This window comes from Nylanderia fulva, unplaced genomic scaffold, assembly GCF_048542155.1.
Source record: "Nylanderia fulva isolate GAGA-0341 unplaced genomic scaffold, ASM4854215v1 Scaffold12, whole genome shotgun sequence".
NCBI lineage: Eukaryota > Metazoa > Arthropoda > Insecta > Hymenoptera > Formicidae > Nylanderia > Nylanderia fulva.
In genome coordinates this window covers 2,175,155-2,192,061 of record NW_028189409.1, presented here as the reverse complement: position 1 = coordinate 2,192,061, position 16,907 = coordinate 2,175,155, and the positions used below count along the sequence as shown (strand labels likewise).

At 35.0% G+C, this 16,907-nt stretch overlaps 1 protein-coding gene across 13 annotated transcripts in view; it reads right to left on the bottom strand.

The window, feature by feature from the left end:
* The window catches only part of by (focal adhesion protein tensin), a 217,913-nt gene that overhangs the window by 20,149 nt on the left and 180,857 nt on the right, over nt 1-16,907 (bottom strand). For 12 of the 13 annotated variants that reach the window (XM_029309964.2, XM_085490268.1, XM_085490269.1 and 9 more), the window contains 2 exons: nt 1,811-2,094; nt 979-1,565 (listed from right to left, as the gene is read on the bottom strand). In XM_029309964.2, the coding sequence (XP_029165797.2) occupies nt 979-1,565; nt 1,811-2,094 (871 nt within the window). The remainder of the gene's footprint in view (nt 1-978; nt 1,566-1,810; nt 2,095-16,907) is intronic. The other variant, XM_085490267.1, reaches the window with a different exon arrangement.

Below are 16,907 nucleotides of genomic sequence, written 5' to 3'. Positions count from 1 at the left end.
TACATTACTAACTGCAAATGACTCACAACGACCGCGTTCGCCATTCGCGGCATAAGTCGACAATTAATGAATTGTGCGTGATCGACGAACTTATCTGCAAGTTCCTTCTCTCCTTTTGGACAACGGATTGCGACGATCCTCTGGATATAGCTTTGCCAGAAGGTATACGGCCCACATCATCGCGATTTCCCCTGTCGACGTTTGCGGAAACCTGGTCTAATCTCCGCTTTCGCAACGTCGGGATTTATTTACCGCAAGGAAACCGTTTTCGGTCGTCGACGGTACAAAACGAGTGGGTATCGTGTGTCACGAGATATACGAAGAGCGTAAATTTCTCTTAGAAACGAGAGAGAAAGAGAGAGGCAAGAGCGAATAGTTAATGATGTTTCGTGGCGAGGATAGAGTTGCGCGTAATTTTAGGCGTAATTAGCGCAGCGAGAATATATTCCGTGCTATTATTATTTTTAGAATGCTCGAGATGAGATCTTAAATACCTGCATGAAAAAGTAATTTTTCCAAATACCAACACAGACTGAATTTTCTCTTACAATATAATATTAGAAGAATTTGATTAAAGTTTCTCTGATTAATATTTACTACAATACAATAAAAAATATTAATATGTACATAGTAAAATTAATCGAACATATTTTATATCTTATTGTATAGATATTAATATTTTTTATTGTATCGTAGTAAATATTAATCAGAGAAACTTTAATAAAATTCTTCTAATATTATATTGTAAGAGAAAATTATGTAAGAGAAAATACAATAAAAAATATTAATATCTATACAACAAGATATAAAATATGTTCGATTAATTTTACTATGTACATATTAATATTTTTTATTGTGGCAAATATTATGAAACTCTTCCAATACCATATTGTCTCACAATTATCATAATTTTCAGGATAAATTCCAAGGGAAAATTCTCTCCGTGTAGATATAAATAAATTTCGAGAGATCACTTACCCATTAACGTGATCGGTTTCGCTCTTGACGGGTCCGTTCGCGAACTCCGGCGGCGGATCCGGAGTGTTCGGGCTCAGAGGGCTGATGGGTCTCCTGGAATTCTCGCCGAGAATGTCCTCGAAATCTACGACGGGTGCCACGCCGCGCACAGACGCCTTCCTCACTAAGGAAGGCGAGGACAGCTTCTGGTGCTTGATCATGTCGGTGGTGGCGCCGTACGAGAACGGCTGACTGGTCTGCCTAGCGTGATAGGGGATGTCCTCGTCGATGAAGTCGATGTTGCCGGGTGGCGAGAAGGAATCCGCCTGCTTCTGCCTGTAAGACTCGTTGGCGGACTCTATCTTGCGATCCGGAGACACGCGGTAGTCAAAATCGTCCCTTCGGTGCTCGATACTGTTGTTCTTCAGGGTGCTGTAGCTGCTGCTGGAGTTGTAGGGCGGGCTGGATTCCTTGCCGTAGCTTCTGTAGGAGTCCTTCAAAGTGGAGTAAGTAGAGGTCGGATGGCTGCTGTAGCTTCGCGTCTCTTGAATGTACATCTTCTCGCTTCGTTCGCGGTTGTAGTCGTCTGTCGGAGGATCTGGCATAGACTGCGAACAAGTGTCACATCTTTTTCTATCTAACTTCGATTTTTTTTGCAATTTTTTTACTTATCGGAGAAGGCAATAATAATTATCTAAGTATTATGCATATACACTATTAATTATTAATAATTATAATTATTAAATTATTATAATTTAATAATAATAATAATAATAATAAATAAAAATGATAATTGTTAATAATTATAATTATAATAACTAATTAAATAAATTAAATATATGAAACTACATACCTCGACGGTGAGCATCATATCATGGAGAAGCTTGTCGAGATCTCCGTGAGCTTGGGTATCCGGCTCGGCTTCTGGTGGACTGGGTTTTTGCGGTGGTGCACTACTTATGCCACTGTCCATGGAAACTGTCAGTGGCGAACCGCGGGCGCCTCCTGCAGCACCCTGATGTACCACGGCGTATAACGATCCATCTATGGGACCGCACGTGTAACCCAAGCCGCGAGGTGAAGTCTGAACCGAGGAACTCGAGGGTGGCGGCGGTGACAGTGGGGTCTCGCGGCCTTCTAGAAAAAAAAAACATATGCAAATATAGTAAAATGATGACAACAGTTAAAAAAGGAAATATATATATATATATTTTTTTTTTTGGAGCACAAGTATACAGGATGTTGGAAAAAAGGGTGAAATATTTCGAGGAGATTTAGTATGCCCAATAACAAGTCGAGAAGTCTTAATTAAACATTGGGTCCGCGTTTTTGAGACATTTTAATTTTATATATATATATATTTTTATTTTTTGTTTTAAATTTATTAGTATTTTTTATTACTTTATTTATGAATTTGGCAAATTAAATGAAGTTATGAGATACTGCAAATATCTCAAAAAAGTCTCATTTGCGACTCATATTTTTTAACTTATTTTGAGGCATACTAGATCCCCTTAAATTATTTTATCTTTTTTTAACATCCTCACAGAAAAAATAGCTATCACAACTAAATTTTAACTGTTCCTATATTACAACTTGAAATTGAATTATCATGCTTCAATTTCAGCTAGGGTAACTAATATTTTTCAGCTACGGTTTAAAGAAGAATTTTACATTAGTTATCCTAGCTACAATTTATGCATGACTTTTATGTGCAATATAGAAATAGCTAAAATTCAGCTATAACAGCTAATTTTTTTCCCGTACTACATTTTATCTTGTAATTTTATTGCAATAAGTATTTTTATTGTAATAAGTGGAGAGTATAATTTTCAGTAATTTTTTCCAAACTGGCTTTCTTAAAATTGTTTGTTAACAATTAACGTTGAGGATATGAATTAAAATGAGGGAAATAATAAAATATTCTAAATTCGAACGCGACAGTTCTCGCGGAGGAAACACACAAGTTAATTCCGCAAATAAATTCTCTTAGATTCTTCTTGTGTATATAGGAATATCTGCGGGCGCCCGCGTAAACTATAATTCCGCGAGCTCCGGGAAATTGAGGAGCTTGTTAGAGGAACAACCGCGTCGGCTATAAATTCTGCTCTCGAGAACAAATCGCGACTAGTTAAGAATCCTCCACTCCATGTTTTCATTTCCACCGACGCGTCATACCATTTAGAGCTAATTGCTCAGTTTCAGAGGCCCACTAGGAGTGCCCAGAATTGAAGTGTTTATAACTTGCAATTAGCCATTTATATCACACGGAAATGCTGGCGCAATATAATATACAATTCGGTCTAACTGTGGAATTAATAATCTAATTTACATTTAATTACACATTTGAATAAAAATTGCATCAAGATTTATAGTTTCGATATACATATAAATGCTTTTGTGTAAAGCGTTGGAAATGGACGGTTCTATAATAAAGTCTTTGAGCAAAATCGATTTTGTAATTTAAACGAGTACAGGTCGATACAATGTTTATTATTCGGAGCACAATTCCGGAAATCCATTGCGCCGTCGCGTCGCCAGTTTGTCAAGTTTGCAACAAGGATTTCTGGAACTTCACGATCAGCCGTGATTACTCGATCCCCTAAGGCGTCTCGGCCACTTTCTTTAGGGCACAATTTCAAACGAGTCTTTTTTTTCCCCCGGTAACCTCGTGACACGTGGCTAACCTACCGCAAGGATTACGTCACTCAAAGCGCGCAAATTACTCAAGCATGACATAACGCGGATTAATCGCAAATTGGCGCAATACTTTTAAGCGAAAGAGAAAGGATGTATGAGTGATATTCCGTGTCTCGGTGATAGAAAATTACACAAAACGGTTTTCCAATTATACAATATATTGAACAATTTTACGCATTAAAAAAAAATTTAAATAAGTATATCAATCATTTATTAAAGATCAAAATCAAAAACTGTTTTTCGTAAAAAAATATTTAACGTTAGTTTAATAAATGAAAGTGCAAAAATAAATGAAACGGTTTTCCAACTTATATATTGAAAAAATATACGTAGGGTATTGAAAGAAAATTTAAATAAATATAACAAATTAAATTGATCAGTCTTTATTAAAAATTAAAAAAAAATATTTGAGCATTAGTTTAATAATTGAACATGTCAAAATAAATAGAGACAATGATAAATGCAATACTTTTATATATTGTAAGAATTTTTCAACAATTGTTGATAGAATCCCATCAGGCCATTAATGGCGTGAAAGCTTCTGGGAGCTGAATCTATTTCGAATAAAAAGAAAAGCTACAAGAAAGCGGGCGAGCGATGGTAAGAAGTTTATTTAACTCACTAGCGAACTTGGGTAACAATGTTGAGGCTAAAAAGACGCGAACTTAACTGTAGATATGAAGTGAACAAAATCGAGAACACGCCGAAGAACCAGGGTTCAACTTTCTGCGAACGATAAAACTTCATCCGAATCTACCCACGTTGAATGAAAGTACGCGATGGGAAAATGAAAGTTTAAGATATACGGTTATGAAGTTTTCCAGGTGTTAAGTATCCAATTACTTCGAGATATCGACAATTCACATTTATGTGTAAGAGGTAATGATGATAACAAGACGACAAGCTAAAATGCATCCCATGCAGAGTAATGATCACCTTCGCGCTTATATATGTATGTATAATTCATGTATGTAATAAAAGAGGAAAACCTGTCTTCGAAATATTCATTTTGAATAAGTGAAGGATTAATAACACGATGAAAAAAGCATCAGGCCGTATCGTGCGAACGAAAATATCTTCCAAGATCACGTATATTCGATCTGGATTAATCAATCCGAGAGACTTGATATTTTTTCTAGTTTGCATCTTTATATTTATTCTGAAAATCATGGTGATTATGGGACAATGATATTGGAAGAATTTTATAAGAGTTTCTTTAATTAATATTTACCACAATAAAAAATATTAATATCTACTATAATAAGATATAAAAAATATGTTCGATTAATTTTACTATGTATTTTAGTAAAATTAATCAAACATATTTTATGGTATTAATATTTTTATTATGATAAAAATTACTCGGAGAAACTCTTATAAAATTCTTCCAATACCATATTGTCCCATGATTATTATTAAAAAACATAGTAATCATTTTATAAAAGTTTCTCTGATTAGAAGAAACTCTTAAAAATTCTTCCAATTGTCAACTATATTATCCTATGATTACTATAATTTTCAGAATTAATTCTAAGAGAAAATTCTGTATACAATCGACAATTGCTACACTGAAAAAAATTATTAAATTAATAAATATTAATTTTAATACTGCCTAATTAATTATTGTATTTACTTGAAACAAACAAATATTTATCTGTTTTTGAAAAGGATTTTCTTATATCAAATAAATATTTTTCAAATCAATATATCATTAGTTTCAAATACATGATTTATTAGGTAGTATTGAAATAAATATTTATTCGAAATCAATAATTTTTGTTCAGTGTACATTACGTCGAAGAGAGCAAAGACAAAAAAGGGGGTTGATTGTAGGGTTGAGATGAAGAATGGTTCACGATGAAGAGGATCCTTAACGGGTCTCTCCGTCTCAGAGATGCGTATCCGGTAGCGCGCAGAATTTTGCGGCGGTTTATTTTTCGCCCTGCATCTTGCGCGGTTTTTTTTCCCTCTTTTTTCTTTCTCCCTCTTTCGATCTCTTTGATCCGACATTCCGCGCGCAGCGGGACGCAAATGTATATGGCCAATGCACTTGCCTTAGGCTCCTGTCACACTTTACGTCTCTCTTTCTCTCCGATGACAGCGGCACTTTGCGCAATTGTGCCGGTTATAAGCGCTGGATTATCGGATTTAATTGGAATTCCCGGGATGTAATTATATGTCTAAGTGCATATACTCTCGATTGGGATCTGTTCTTAAGATATTCGCCTGTGCTGGAATGTTCGGTTCTTTAAAACGACCGCGCCGGCATTTTGCGAAACACGTGTCACATTATTTGTATAGTGCATCTGACATTTTACACAAGATACATATCTTTATAACATATATCTGCGCGAATTTAAATTGATATTTTTTTTACTCGAGTGAGTTAACTAACTACTTCAACGTCACGGAGTATGCGTTATCGAATTATTCGCTCCTGTAAACTCGAGATAATTAAGGATTGAATTAACTAGTTTCAATTAACTATCAAGTTTCTTGCAGCTTTAAAAACTCAAGTAGTTGTGATGTATTTTGCTAACTCTATTTTTAAAACTCCTCGCTTCCTCTTCGTAAAATTGCAAATGTATTCCGACTTTATCAGCGACGTCTGAAGAAAAAGTAACGTAAGGAATACAAGACAGCCATAACAAATCATAAAACGTTATTATATAGTATTTACGAACAAGTTTGACTTAAGCTATAATGGCGCGATCGAGAAGGATTTCGCGAAGGACACCGAGTATAATCTTTCTATGGGGTCTCATCTGAATTCAATCCACGTCGCCGCTGTATCTCGTCGACACATCGCGCTCGGTGTAAATCATTTTTATTCGAGAGCGACTCACTCGCTTATTATACTCAAACCGGCTCGAGCGTTCTGTCAATGGCGACTAAATCTACCACCTTAGACAGATGGAACGTATTTAACATTCGCATGCGAATCTATCTGTGAGCAGGCTCGCACTTAGAAATCTCATTGAATCAAAAGAGGGTTTGCTAAAGAGCCTCTAAACATTTCATTTTTTCTTCACATGCTTTTAGTCAAGAATATTCTGCGATGATGGTAAATAATACTTTAAATTCCAGCACAGAATCAAAAGGAGAGAATTTTACTTTACTGCAAAATTCATTACAAATTTAAGCCGAAACGTACCTTGAACGATTATGCTAAATTGAAAATATTATGTTGCATTGTAAAATTTATATCAAATGTTTTATATACTTAATTTTTTTTTCATCTGTTCTAAGTACTTAAAACGCTTAAAGAATCATAAGTTTTTAATATATTTTAAAATTATTGAAATTTTACTATATACTCTTTGATAAAATTAATCAAATATTTTATATCTCAGGTAAATACAATAATTAATTAGGCGGTATTAAAATTAATATTTATTAATTTAATAATTTTTTTCAGTGTAGCAATTGTCGATTGTATACAGAATTTTCTCTTAGAATTAATTCTGAAAATTATAGTAATCATAGGACAATATAGTTGACAATTGGAAGAATTTTTAAGAGTTTCTTCTAATCAGAGAAACTTTTATAAAATGATTACTATGTGTATTTTAATAATAATCATGGGACAATATGTAGTAGATATTAATATTTTTTATTGTAATTAATATATTAATCAGAGAAACTCTTATATATATATATAATTCTTCATATTGTCCCACGATTACCATGAATTTTAGGATAAATTTTTAGAAAAAATTCTCTCTATGCAATGATAAAAAATACAATACGTAATATTAATTTAATTTTGATGGAATTGTAAAAGACAACTGTGTCATTTAGTTTCTTCAAAAAATTTTTGCATGTATAATACATGTTTAAAAATAAGGATTCTGTCATGGTTTGTCGATTAAAAATATTTAATGATTGACGAAGATGTGAAGAAAGTATGAAATATAGTAGCACACTCGACAATTTGCTGCATTTTTACGTTAATAATGATTTTTAAAAAATCTACAATATTTTTTTATAGTTTCACAAATAAAAATTCTTATATTGATATTCATAATAACGTTTGCGATTTTTTTCATTATATTTAAAATTGCATTACATATCAATACGATGATGCAATATACCACCTACTTTGAGACCACCTCGGACTTTTTTCGAAGAACAAATTTGCCAGAAGGCATGCACGTTAATAATGATTTTTAAAAAATCTACAATATTTTTATAGTTTCACAAATAAAAATTCTTATATTGATATTCATAATAACGTTTGCGATTTTTTTCATTATATTTAAAATTGCATTACATATCAATACGATGATGCAATATACCACATACTTTGAGACCACCTCGGATTTTTTTCGAAGAACAAATTTGCCAGAGGCATGCACGACCGATGATTTTTGGTTGATTTAATGAAGCAAGTTCTCATCGACATTGGCATAAAGGCTGAAAGAAAGTCGCAATATTGTTGAATTGCGTGCTCCTGAGCACTTACTGAACCCTGCGTGTGTATATGTGTACGTTAGTCCGAGATTGACGCATCGTTTTCTATAAAAGAGACGGGTGACCCTATTAAATTATCGGAAGAATCTCGTACATAATCCAGACATGCGACATGGCCGACATAAGTGTGATTAAATTGCAGCCGAGGCAAAAGTACACGCGAATGTACCCCTATATACTTTATAATATACACTGAAAAAAAAATTATTAATTCGACTAAACCTTTCAACTAAATATTATTTTTTTAATTGAACATATAAAATTATTTAAATTAAATATATTAAATATATCAAATCTAACAAAACGTATATTTAACTTAAATAATAATATATATCCAATTAACAAAATATTAATTTAATTGAAAGGTTTAGTCGAGTTCACAAATTTTTAATTATAATCAGAAAGCGTCCGTATAGGATTTTTTCCAGGGAGAGATAAACATTTTTTTGGTTTCTTATTCTTAATTTTTTAAATTCAATTTTCCTATTATTTTATTTTAATATTTTTATATTAAATAAAATTGCAAATAAATTCGTGTTTATTCACAGAAAGAGAGCAAACGCTTAATTTTTCAATTGATTTACAAAGACAAAAATAAATTCCAAGTCCGAAACGAGTGGAAATTCCGCGGACGGCAGGCGCCTGGTATCACGAAAATATACTCTCGAGCGATTTTCGCGTTTATCACGGCCGAGAGCCGGCGCGGCGCGCGTATAAATTTCTGCGGTCCAGAAAGAGGGCCGCAGCTGCAACTGCACTACTGCACAGCTGATCACGTGGTGGATAGCGGCGTCGCCGTCGGCCGCACGCTCCAACGCGAATCGGCCCGGGATTTATTACGTCAAATGATACCGTCGACTAACTCCATCCTCTCTTCGTTCGAACCCTTATATTGCAGGTTTTCCGTGCTTTTTGCGCCGCGCGAGAAACGCGCCAAGATGCGGCACCGCGAGAACCAAATCGGTCCGCGCGCGCGATTTATCGCCGTCATCATTCATCATCCGCGAGCGATTCGCATATAACAGGAGAGGGGAATCGAGGTGTCTCGGGGATGAGCTGTGCACGTCGGCGGAAGACGTATCGGCATGTTTTTTCATTTCAAATTCATCATTGGGATGCGCGAGAAAAGTTTAAGAGCTGGGTCTGATGCGAGAACAAGATAGATGTGTAATTCGCATTTATAACGAATTAAGCACACTGAAAAAATAACTAAATTAATAAATATTTATTTCAATACTGCCAGATGAATCATTTATTTGAGATAATTAAATATTTATTTTTTTAAAAAAAATTTACTTATGTCAAATAAATATTTTTCATATCAAATCAAGATTATTAGTTATATTATTGAAATAAATAATTATTCGAATTTAATAAATTTCTTCAGTGTATAAATTTAATGGATATTTCTATAAAAGAAAGATCTAATTTTCAGTTAAGAAAATACTTAATACTGAATATTAAAAGAAAATTCTTCCAATTTGCGAGCAAATAAATATTTTTTATATCAAATCAATATTATTAGTTTGAAATAAATAATTCATTGGCAGTATTAAAATAAATACTTATTCGAATTTAATAAATTTCTTCAATGTATAAATTTAATGGATATTTCTATAAAAGAGAGATCTAATTTTCAGTCATGTCTCAAATTAAGGGAATACTTAATATTGAATATTAAAAGAAAATTCTTTAAGTTTGCGAGCGCGGAAAGTAGATTCTTGCCAAGTAGGATAGAAAAGAAACTTAATTCGAATCCGATAGAGCGTTTATTAAAAGTACCATAAAATATCACCGTCACTTAACGTTGCCCCGATTTACAAGTTTAACGAGTTTTCGTTGTATGCTCCGGAACAAACAATCTTCCGAGAAGACGACATAAATTTCCCGAGCGCCCTAATATAAACGTCAAAGCGACCGACTGGCGAGCTACGCAAATACGAGAGAAGGCTCCGATACCGATCGATTAATGCTATCGCGAATACTAGTTTTGGAATCGTAGATCTGGCTGTTATCAGCTGGCGATATCGATGTCGCAAAAGCGCGTGTCGTAAAATGGATAAGCTGATAAACTTTATCTTTAGGGGCGCGTTTCGTGAAAAAATATCAAGAGAACATTCTTCGCGGAAGTAATATCGATTATTATCATCGATGAATCATGAATCGCGAATGTCGATTGCGACTTTAATCGGAAAATATAATTTAGATTAGCTTAATTTATCTTGATTTATCTATTAGTTTAAATGAAATTTAAATTAGTTTAAATATAACTAATATAAGTGAAATTAATTAATAGTTTGATATAGTTAAATATTAATTTAAGTTAGTTATTTAAATATAATTTAAATTCGTAAATATTTGAATGTAGAAAAAAGTTATATTTATAGAATACCTGTCATATTATTTTATATAGTATTTAAATAATTATAATGTATATAATTTAATTTGTTAATTTTTCTGTCATTGTGATATTACACTGAAAAAAATTATTGCATCTGAATCAATATTTATTTCAATACTGCCTTATAAACCATTTATTTGAAACTAATAATATCGATTTGGTGTGAAAAAATATTTATTTGTTTCAAATAAGGCAGTATTGAAATAAATATTTATTAATTTAATAATTTTTTCTGTGTATATATAATTATAAAAATTAAATATATTATATTGCCAAAAAAATTATTTTGCACTCGCGAATACATTATTATAAGTTTGATGCATTTCGGCAAAATGCATCGGTCGTGGTGTCGCATAAAAACAATGACGATGGCAATGACGTATGTAATCGCCAACTATTTCAATTTCTCGTTCCTTAACACGGCGAATAAATTGCGTATTCGCGCAACGATATCTCGCTGAATATGGTAATTAGATTCTCGCGCGAGAACATCATCGCTTTAGCCGGCTCGAATGTGTTCCCTCTCTCTCTCGCTCGCTCTTTTGAGGGCGAATTTATAGTTGATCGTAGTGGTTAACTTATTTACCGCTATGCTGCAATGATTTAACCGCGGAATTTAGGGACGGAACGCGATACGCGCGCGAATACGGGTGTGAGCAATTTAAGGACGCGATTCAGTGCACTCGACAGGTTTACGACACCCGGTGGGTTTCCTCTGCATATTCAGATGCGAATGTAAATGGAAACTTCCCTGGCGACTTACGCTCTTGGACTTGTAATAAAAATTCTAGAAGGAAGTCTATGGTACATGACGGGACCAACGCGGTGGGAAGTCTTGATAGCGGAAGACTGGTAGTGGTTTCCCGTAATGCAGTTAAACTGCATAGCTACGTTATCCTTTACATACGCGAAAATCAGGGTGTCCAGCAGACTCAATGAAAATAATTCCCTGACTTTTCCCAAGACCAGAAATTCATTTTTTCCCTCAGTATTATTTTTTCCAAATATATAATTTGCATATATCTATAGGTATGATAAATCAATTAAATATTAAATCATGAAATCCTTGAGATATTTTTGTCAGCAATGAAAAGGTTTGAAGGTTAAAAAAATAAAAATTTAAATTAATTATACAATCTGCATCACGTACGATAATCGAAACAAACATGTCACTATAAACTATAATAATCTTTTTCATTTATATTATATCAAATTTTTTAGTTTTGTCCCTATCGAACACATTGAAATAAAATAACACGACAATGGAAATATAAATTAACGAACACGCTGTAGATGAATCGATTTTTGACAACACAGAAAATTAACGTGTTAGCAGTCAAGTTTATATTTATTTAATAAAAAATTTCAATTATTGAGACAAATGTAGAATAATGTGAAAAAATAAATAGTAAAATTTCCTGACTTTTTCCTGACAATTTCAGATTTATAAAATTCCCTGACAATGCCCGGTGTAAATAATTCAATCCATCTCTTCTTATGCGTTTTTAAGCGTTATGAAATCTTTAATTGCGCGTCTTTTCTTCGAGTATAAACCCATCGTGGTAATTAAGCGACCCACTGATCAGCATAACAAAGCAGCCGCCCACGTGGATTTTTCAATGCGTACAATACGCGCTGTCTTTGTGTCTCAAAAAAAATTTTTTTTTCACTCTGCATCGCATAAAACCGCACTCCATCTCCTCTCTTCAATTTGGAACGAAGGACAAATCGCTCATGCGCGAGGTACTAAAATTTAACATCCTTCCATTGGAAAGGGGTTTCTCTATTCATCAGCGTGGTGGGCCGTCATTATCTCCAGGTGGATGACGAAGAGCGAGAGAAGTAAGTGGTACTCGATGCCGTATACCGAAAGAAAAAGAAAGAACGAGAGCTGCGCACGGACGAATTACCCGTTTGACGGCCTTATAGAGATTCATGAGACGCCGATGGGAAGTGGGTACCGAGATATCCAGTCGGGGATGCACGTCCCCGATGACAAAAATGCGAAAGACGGAGGCGTGGTGTAGCCGTAGGGAAGATGTAAAGGGTTCGCGCGCAGCGAGCTATGATTAAGAGTGTTGATAACTAAGGCGGTTCGCGAAATTGGTCTATGATCATGTCGACCCAAACAGATTTTATTAATTATATATATTTTTTTTTTTTTTTTTTTTTATAATAAAATAGTCAACGATATATTTTTTTGAAGAGGAAGGGAGAAGCTAATAATGCTTCTATAAATAATTACGTATGACAAGAAGCTATGAGTAGAAAAAAAGTTAATTTGTCACATCTTCAACTCTTCTTTAGTTTTGTAACTTAATTATTAATCTATTTATGTACACGGAGAGAATTTATCCTGAAAATCATGGTGATCCTGTGGGACAATATGGTATTAATCGATTATATTTTATATCTTATTCTCTCTGTGTAGAGTATTTATGTACACGGAGAGAATTTATCCTGAAAATCATGGTGATCCTGTGGGACAATATGGTATTAATTGATTATATTGTGGTGGATATTGATATTTTTTAAGAGTTTAACTAGGCTCTGTAATATATAAATATAAATTTAACATATATAAGATAGGCAATAAGAGCCAAATCGCGGATGACAGTGCGTTATTCTAAACGAAACTAAATTTTTTCGTTAGAATTAAATACCTGTGCACAAGGCACCAAATTTTTACTTGGACACGGCCAAGATATAAAATTGGAATAATCTCTACAAGAGATTTTTAATTCCATGTATCCCCTATTCCCCCTAAAGAAATAAAGTGCGAGAGAAAAATATAGATCCGAAAGTCGCAGAATTCAGGAGAGAATTTATCCTGAAAATCATGGTGATCCTGTGGGACAATATGGTATTAATCGATTATATTTTATATCTTATTGTGGTGGATATTGATATTTTTTATTGTGACAGATATTAATCCGAGAAATTCTTAGAAAATTTTCGCAATACCATATTGTCCCACCATGATTTTCCTAGTAAATTCTAAGAGAAAATTCTCTCTGTGTAGAGTATTTATGTACACGGAGAGAATTTATCCTGAAAATCATGGTGATCCTGTGGGACAATATGGTATTAATTGATTATATTTTATATCTTATTGTGGTGGATATTGATATTTTTTATTGTGACAGATATTAATCCGAGAAATTCTTAGAAAATTTTCGCAATACCATATTGTCCCACCATGATTTTCCTAGTAAATTCTAAGAGAAAATTCTCTCTGTGTAGAGTATTTATTATCCAAATGATCGTACCGAATTATACGTCAAACTCCAACAGTTTCAGCCACTGAACCCATCAAGTTGCACTAAACACAAACGCTTCCTAATTCGGACTCGCTAAGAAAGCTACCTAAGCTATACTTCTTCGGCAACTTGCTCGGGATTGAACGGTAACGATTTGGAAACAACGAGTGTTCCGTTCACCAGGAGCACAGAAACGGCACTGTGCGTTGCAAATGCCGCACGATAGTGATCACCACCTCCACCACCAGCACCGTCATTCGCACTTAACCACCACTACCATCGTCTCCATTCTCGTCATCGTCATCGGCGGCCAGGCTTACGTCCTACGCAAGAAGTCGGCACGGCGATATAAAGTTTCGGAGAGCGTTGCCTCTCCATGGCACCCCGAATCGCGCAATTTCATCTCCTCTCTTCGAGGTGCGCGCATGAATCGTTCCTTTGAGATTCAGGTACAAAGAGAGACGCGCGTCTGTATTCGGGACATGTTTATGTACGTATGGAATTATACATATTTTCGCGAGGAGAAGCGCGCTTCTAGAAGTAGGTCACGTACTTTCTCATCCTCTTGTATTAGATGGGTATACATTATTATCCCCTACAATTGCTACGATAATAATAAATAAATAAATCAGGGAAGAGAGCGCGTGGAATATGTCGGACCGAAAATACGAGCTGTCAAATGACGTCTGGCACATTGATGGCTCTTATTCTGAACGTACGTTAATGGAAAACAATCGAAACGGGTGAACAGACCCTGGTTTGATTCATGCATCCTCACGCATTAGCAGCGTATAATGCAACGGTGCACGTGTTCCTCGTGTTACGCGAAGATCGCACGCACGTGTGCGTGTCTCGTACCAGTGTTCCTCTCTTGTAGCCCCTCTACGAGTCATTCCAACGGCCTCCGGTTGCCGGTCCTTCTACGGCAACTCTCGGCTCACCGCATAAGCCGGTCGACTATACACACACGTCGTCGTTGTCGTCGTTTTTCTCGATCGTACACACATATACACGCGCGGTGTTATTTGGCGCGCACGAGAAAACGCTACCAAATTGACCGGCACCGCCTGCGATTCCTACCAGATCGATAACGAAATTAAAGGCCGCGCTCGAGAAAAGTGGAGCGCGGATGACTTTTGCTCGAGAGATCATTAATATATATATATATATATATATATATATGTGTATACCTACATGCAGAGCAGATGAAATATTGCGATAAAATTCCAGAATATATTCTTGAAAGATTAGGTTCCTCACCATGTTGGAATTGTGATGTCAGAGACGAGAGACACACGTTCAAAATTCTTGGACGCTATTTCGAAATAAAAAGATGTGGATTTTGATGAAACGGGACTTCAGATGGTTTTAGCATGCTCTTACTTTTTCCTTTATAATTAATCAACAGCTGTAAAATGACTGTACGAGGTCTAATCCAGCCTGATATTGTTGATTGCCTGTCAAGGGAAAATAATAGTTTTCGAGATTAGGTTGGGTTAATAATATTATATAATAATATTATAATTTTAAAAGTGTGCTAAAGCCATCTGAAGTAGTGTTTCATCGAAAAATCTTTTCATTAAAACGTTTAAGAATTCTCAGTGCTTTCTCGCCTATGACGTCACAATCTGACATAGCCGAGGACCTAGAAGCCTTAATGTGATAATGTGCACACGTTCCTTTTCCTCGTTTCTCGCGTTTCTTTTAATTAGACAATTCGCGCGAATGAATGTCCGATAATTAATGATTCTGAGACTTGGAAATAAAAATAATTCGCAAATAGCGCACCACTCTTATCTGTATTTCTTAGCACGCGCGTGGTATAATGCGTCTATTCTTTTATAAGAGTTCACGCTACGTGTATTCTACGATCATGTTGCACGTACAAATGTACATTTGCTAGGTGCACCAGGTGACGAATGCTAATGCTGATGCTAATGCCTAGCGCGAGACGACAATGAAGGGACATTATGGGAAGAGAGCGTCGTTAGGGGGCAATTAGGTCCGCGCGGATTGCGTGTTGAATCAAAGTGATTGATTGCTTACACATTATGAACACCGCGGTAGCACTTGGATGTTTAGGCTGAGATTTGCTCAGGCTGAATTTACATTTCTCGCTTTTGATGCAAGACTTCATCTAGGCCGCCACGTCTCGCTGATCAAAGAGATTCATACAGATTCGTACATATATATAATATACTTAGAATATTAATAGTTATTATAATTTATATTATGTAATAATATTATATAATAATATTTAATTTATTATAATATATATTATGTTATTATATAATAATATTATATAATAATTTTATTTAATACACAATAATATTATATAATATTATCACGTGATAATTTATATATGATAATATTCTTCAAATATTTTTGTACGTATTATAATGAAAGTTTGATTGAGATAGGATTGATTAATTATGGATAAGTTGCGAAACTTCATCTCGGTCGGAAGATCCGAAACTATTGATCGCTCGGGCGGGAAAGAAGCTGTTTAACGCCCGCAGCATCCCAAGAGAAGCTCATATCGGATGCGGGAACGCATTCATTAAGCGAGACTCACGCACGGCACGAATTTTCGATCACGCGTGCACGTGAATTTCGCGAGGGCGCGTCGTATTTAATATTAATGTCGATTGCTGCATCACGACGGAAACTGCTGCACGCGGATACGACGGATTTACACCGCCTTAAATAAGAATGTATGTGTCGGCCTCGCTCTCCTCTTGTCCGGTAGCCTAATAATAACCCATTAGGCGCCGGGATTATAATGCGTAACGCGGCACGATATCGCGCCGGATCTGTATATAAGCGCGTGCGGGATGTATTTAGGAAATAATTGGCTCACCAGGTATATAACGCGCTCGTTTAACTATTACAGGCCCGATATACCAGATGTGTAAAGATTATATTACCGTCATCGTCGTACTCGTGAAGCCTCGACAACCGGTAATTAAATCGCAATCGTTTTAGATATTTATGCATATAAATTATATTTGTTGTTTAGATATTGACGCGTGTCAGCACGTGCATTAATGACGAAAGATTTATCCGCTCTGAGATTGCTATGCGACGTCAGATCGTATGCAAAATTAAGATTGATA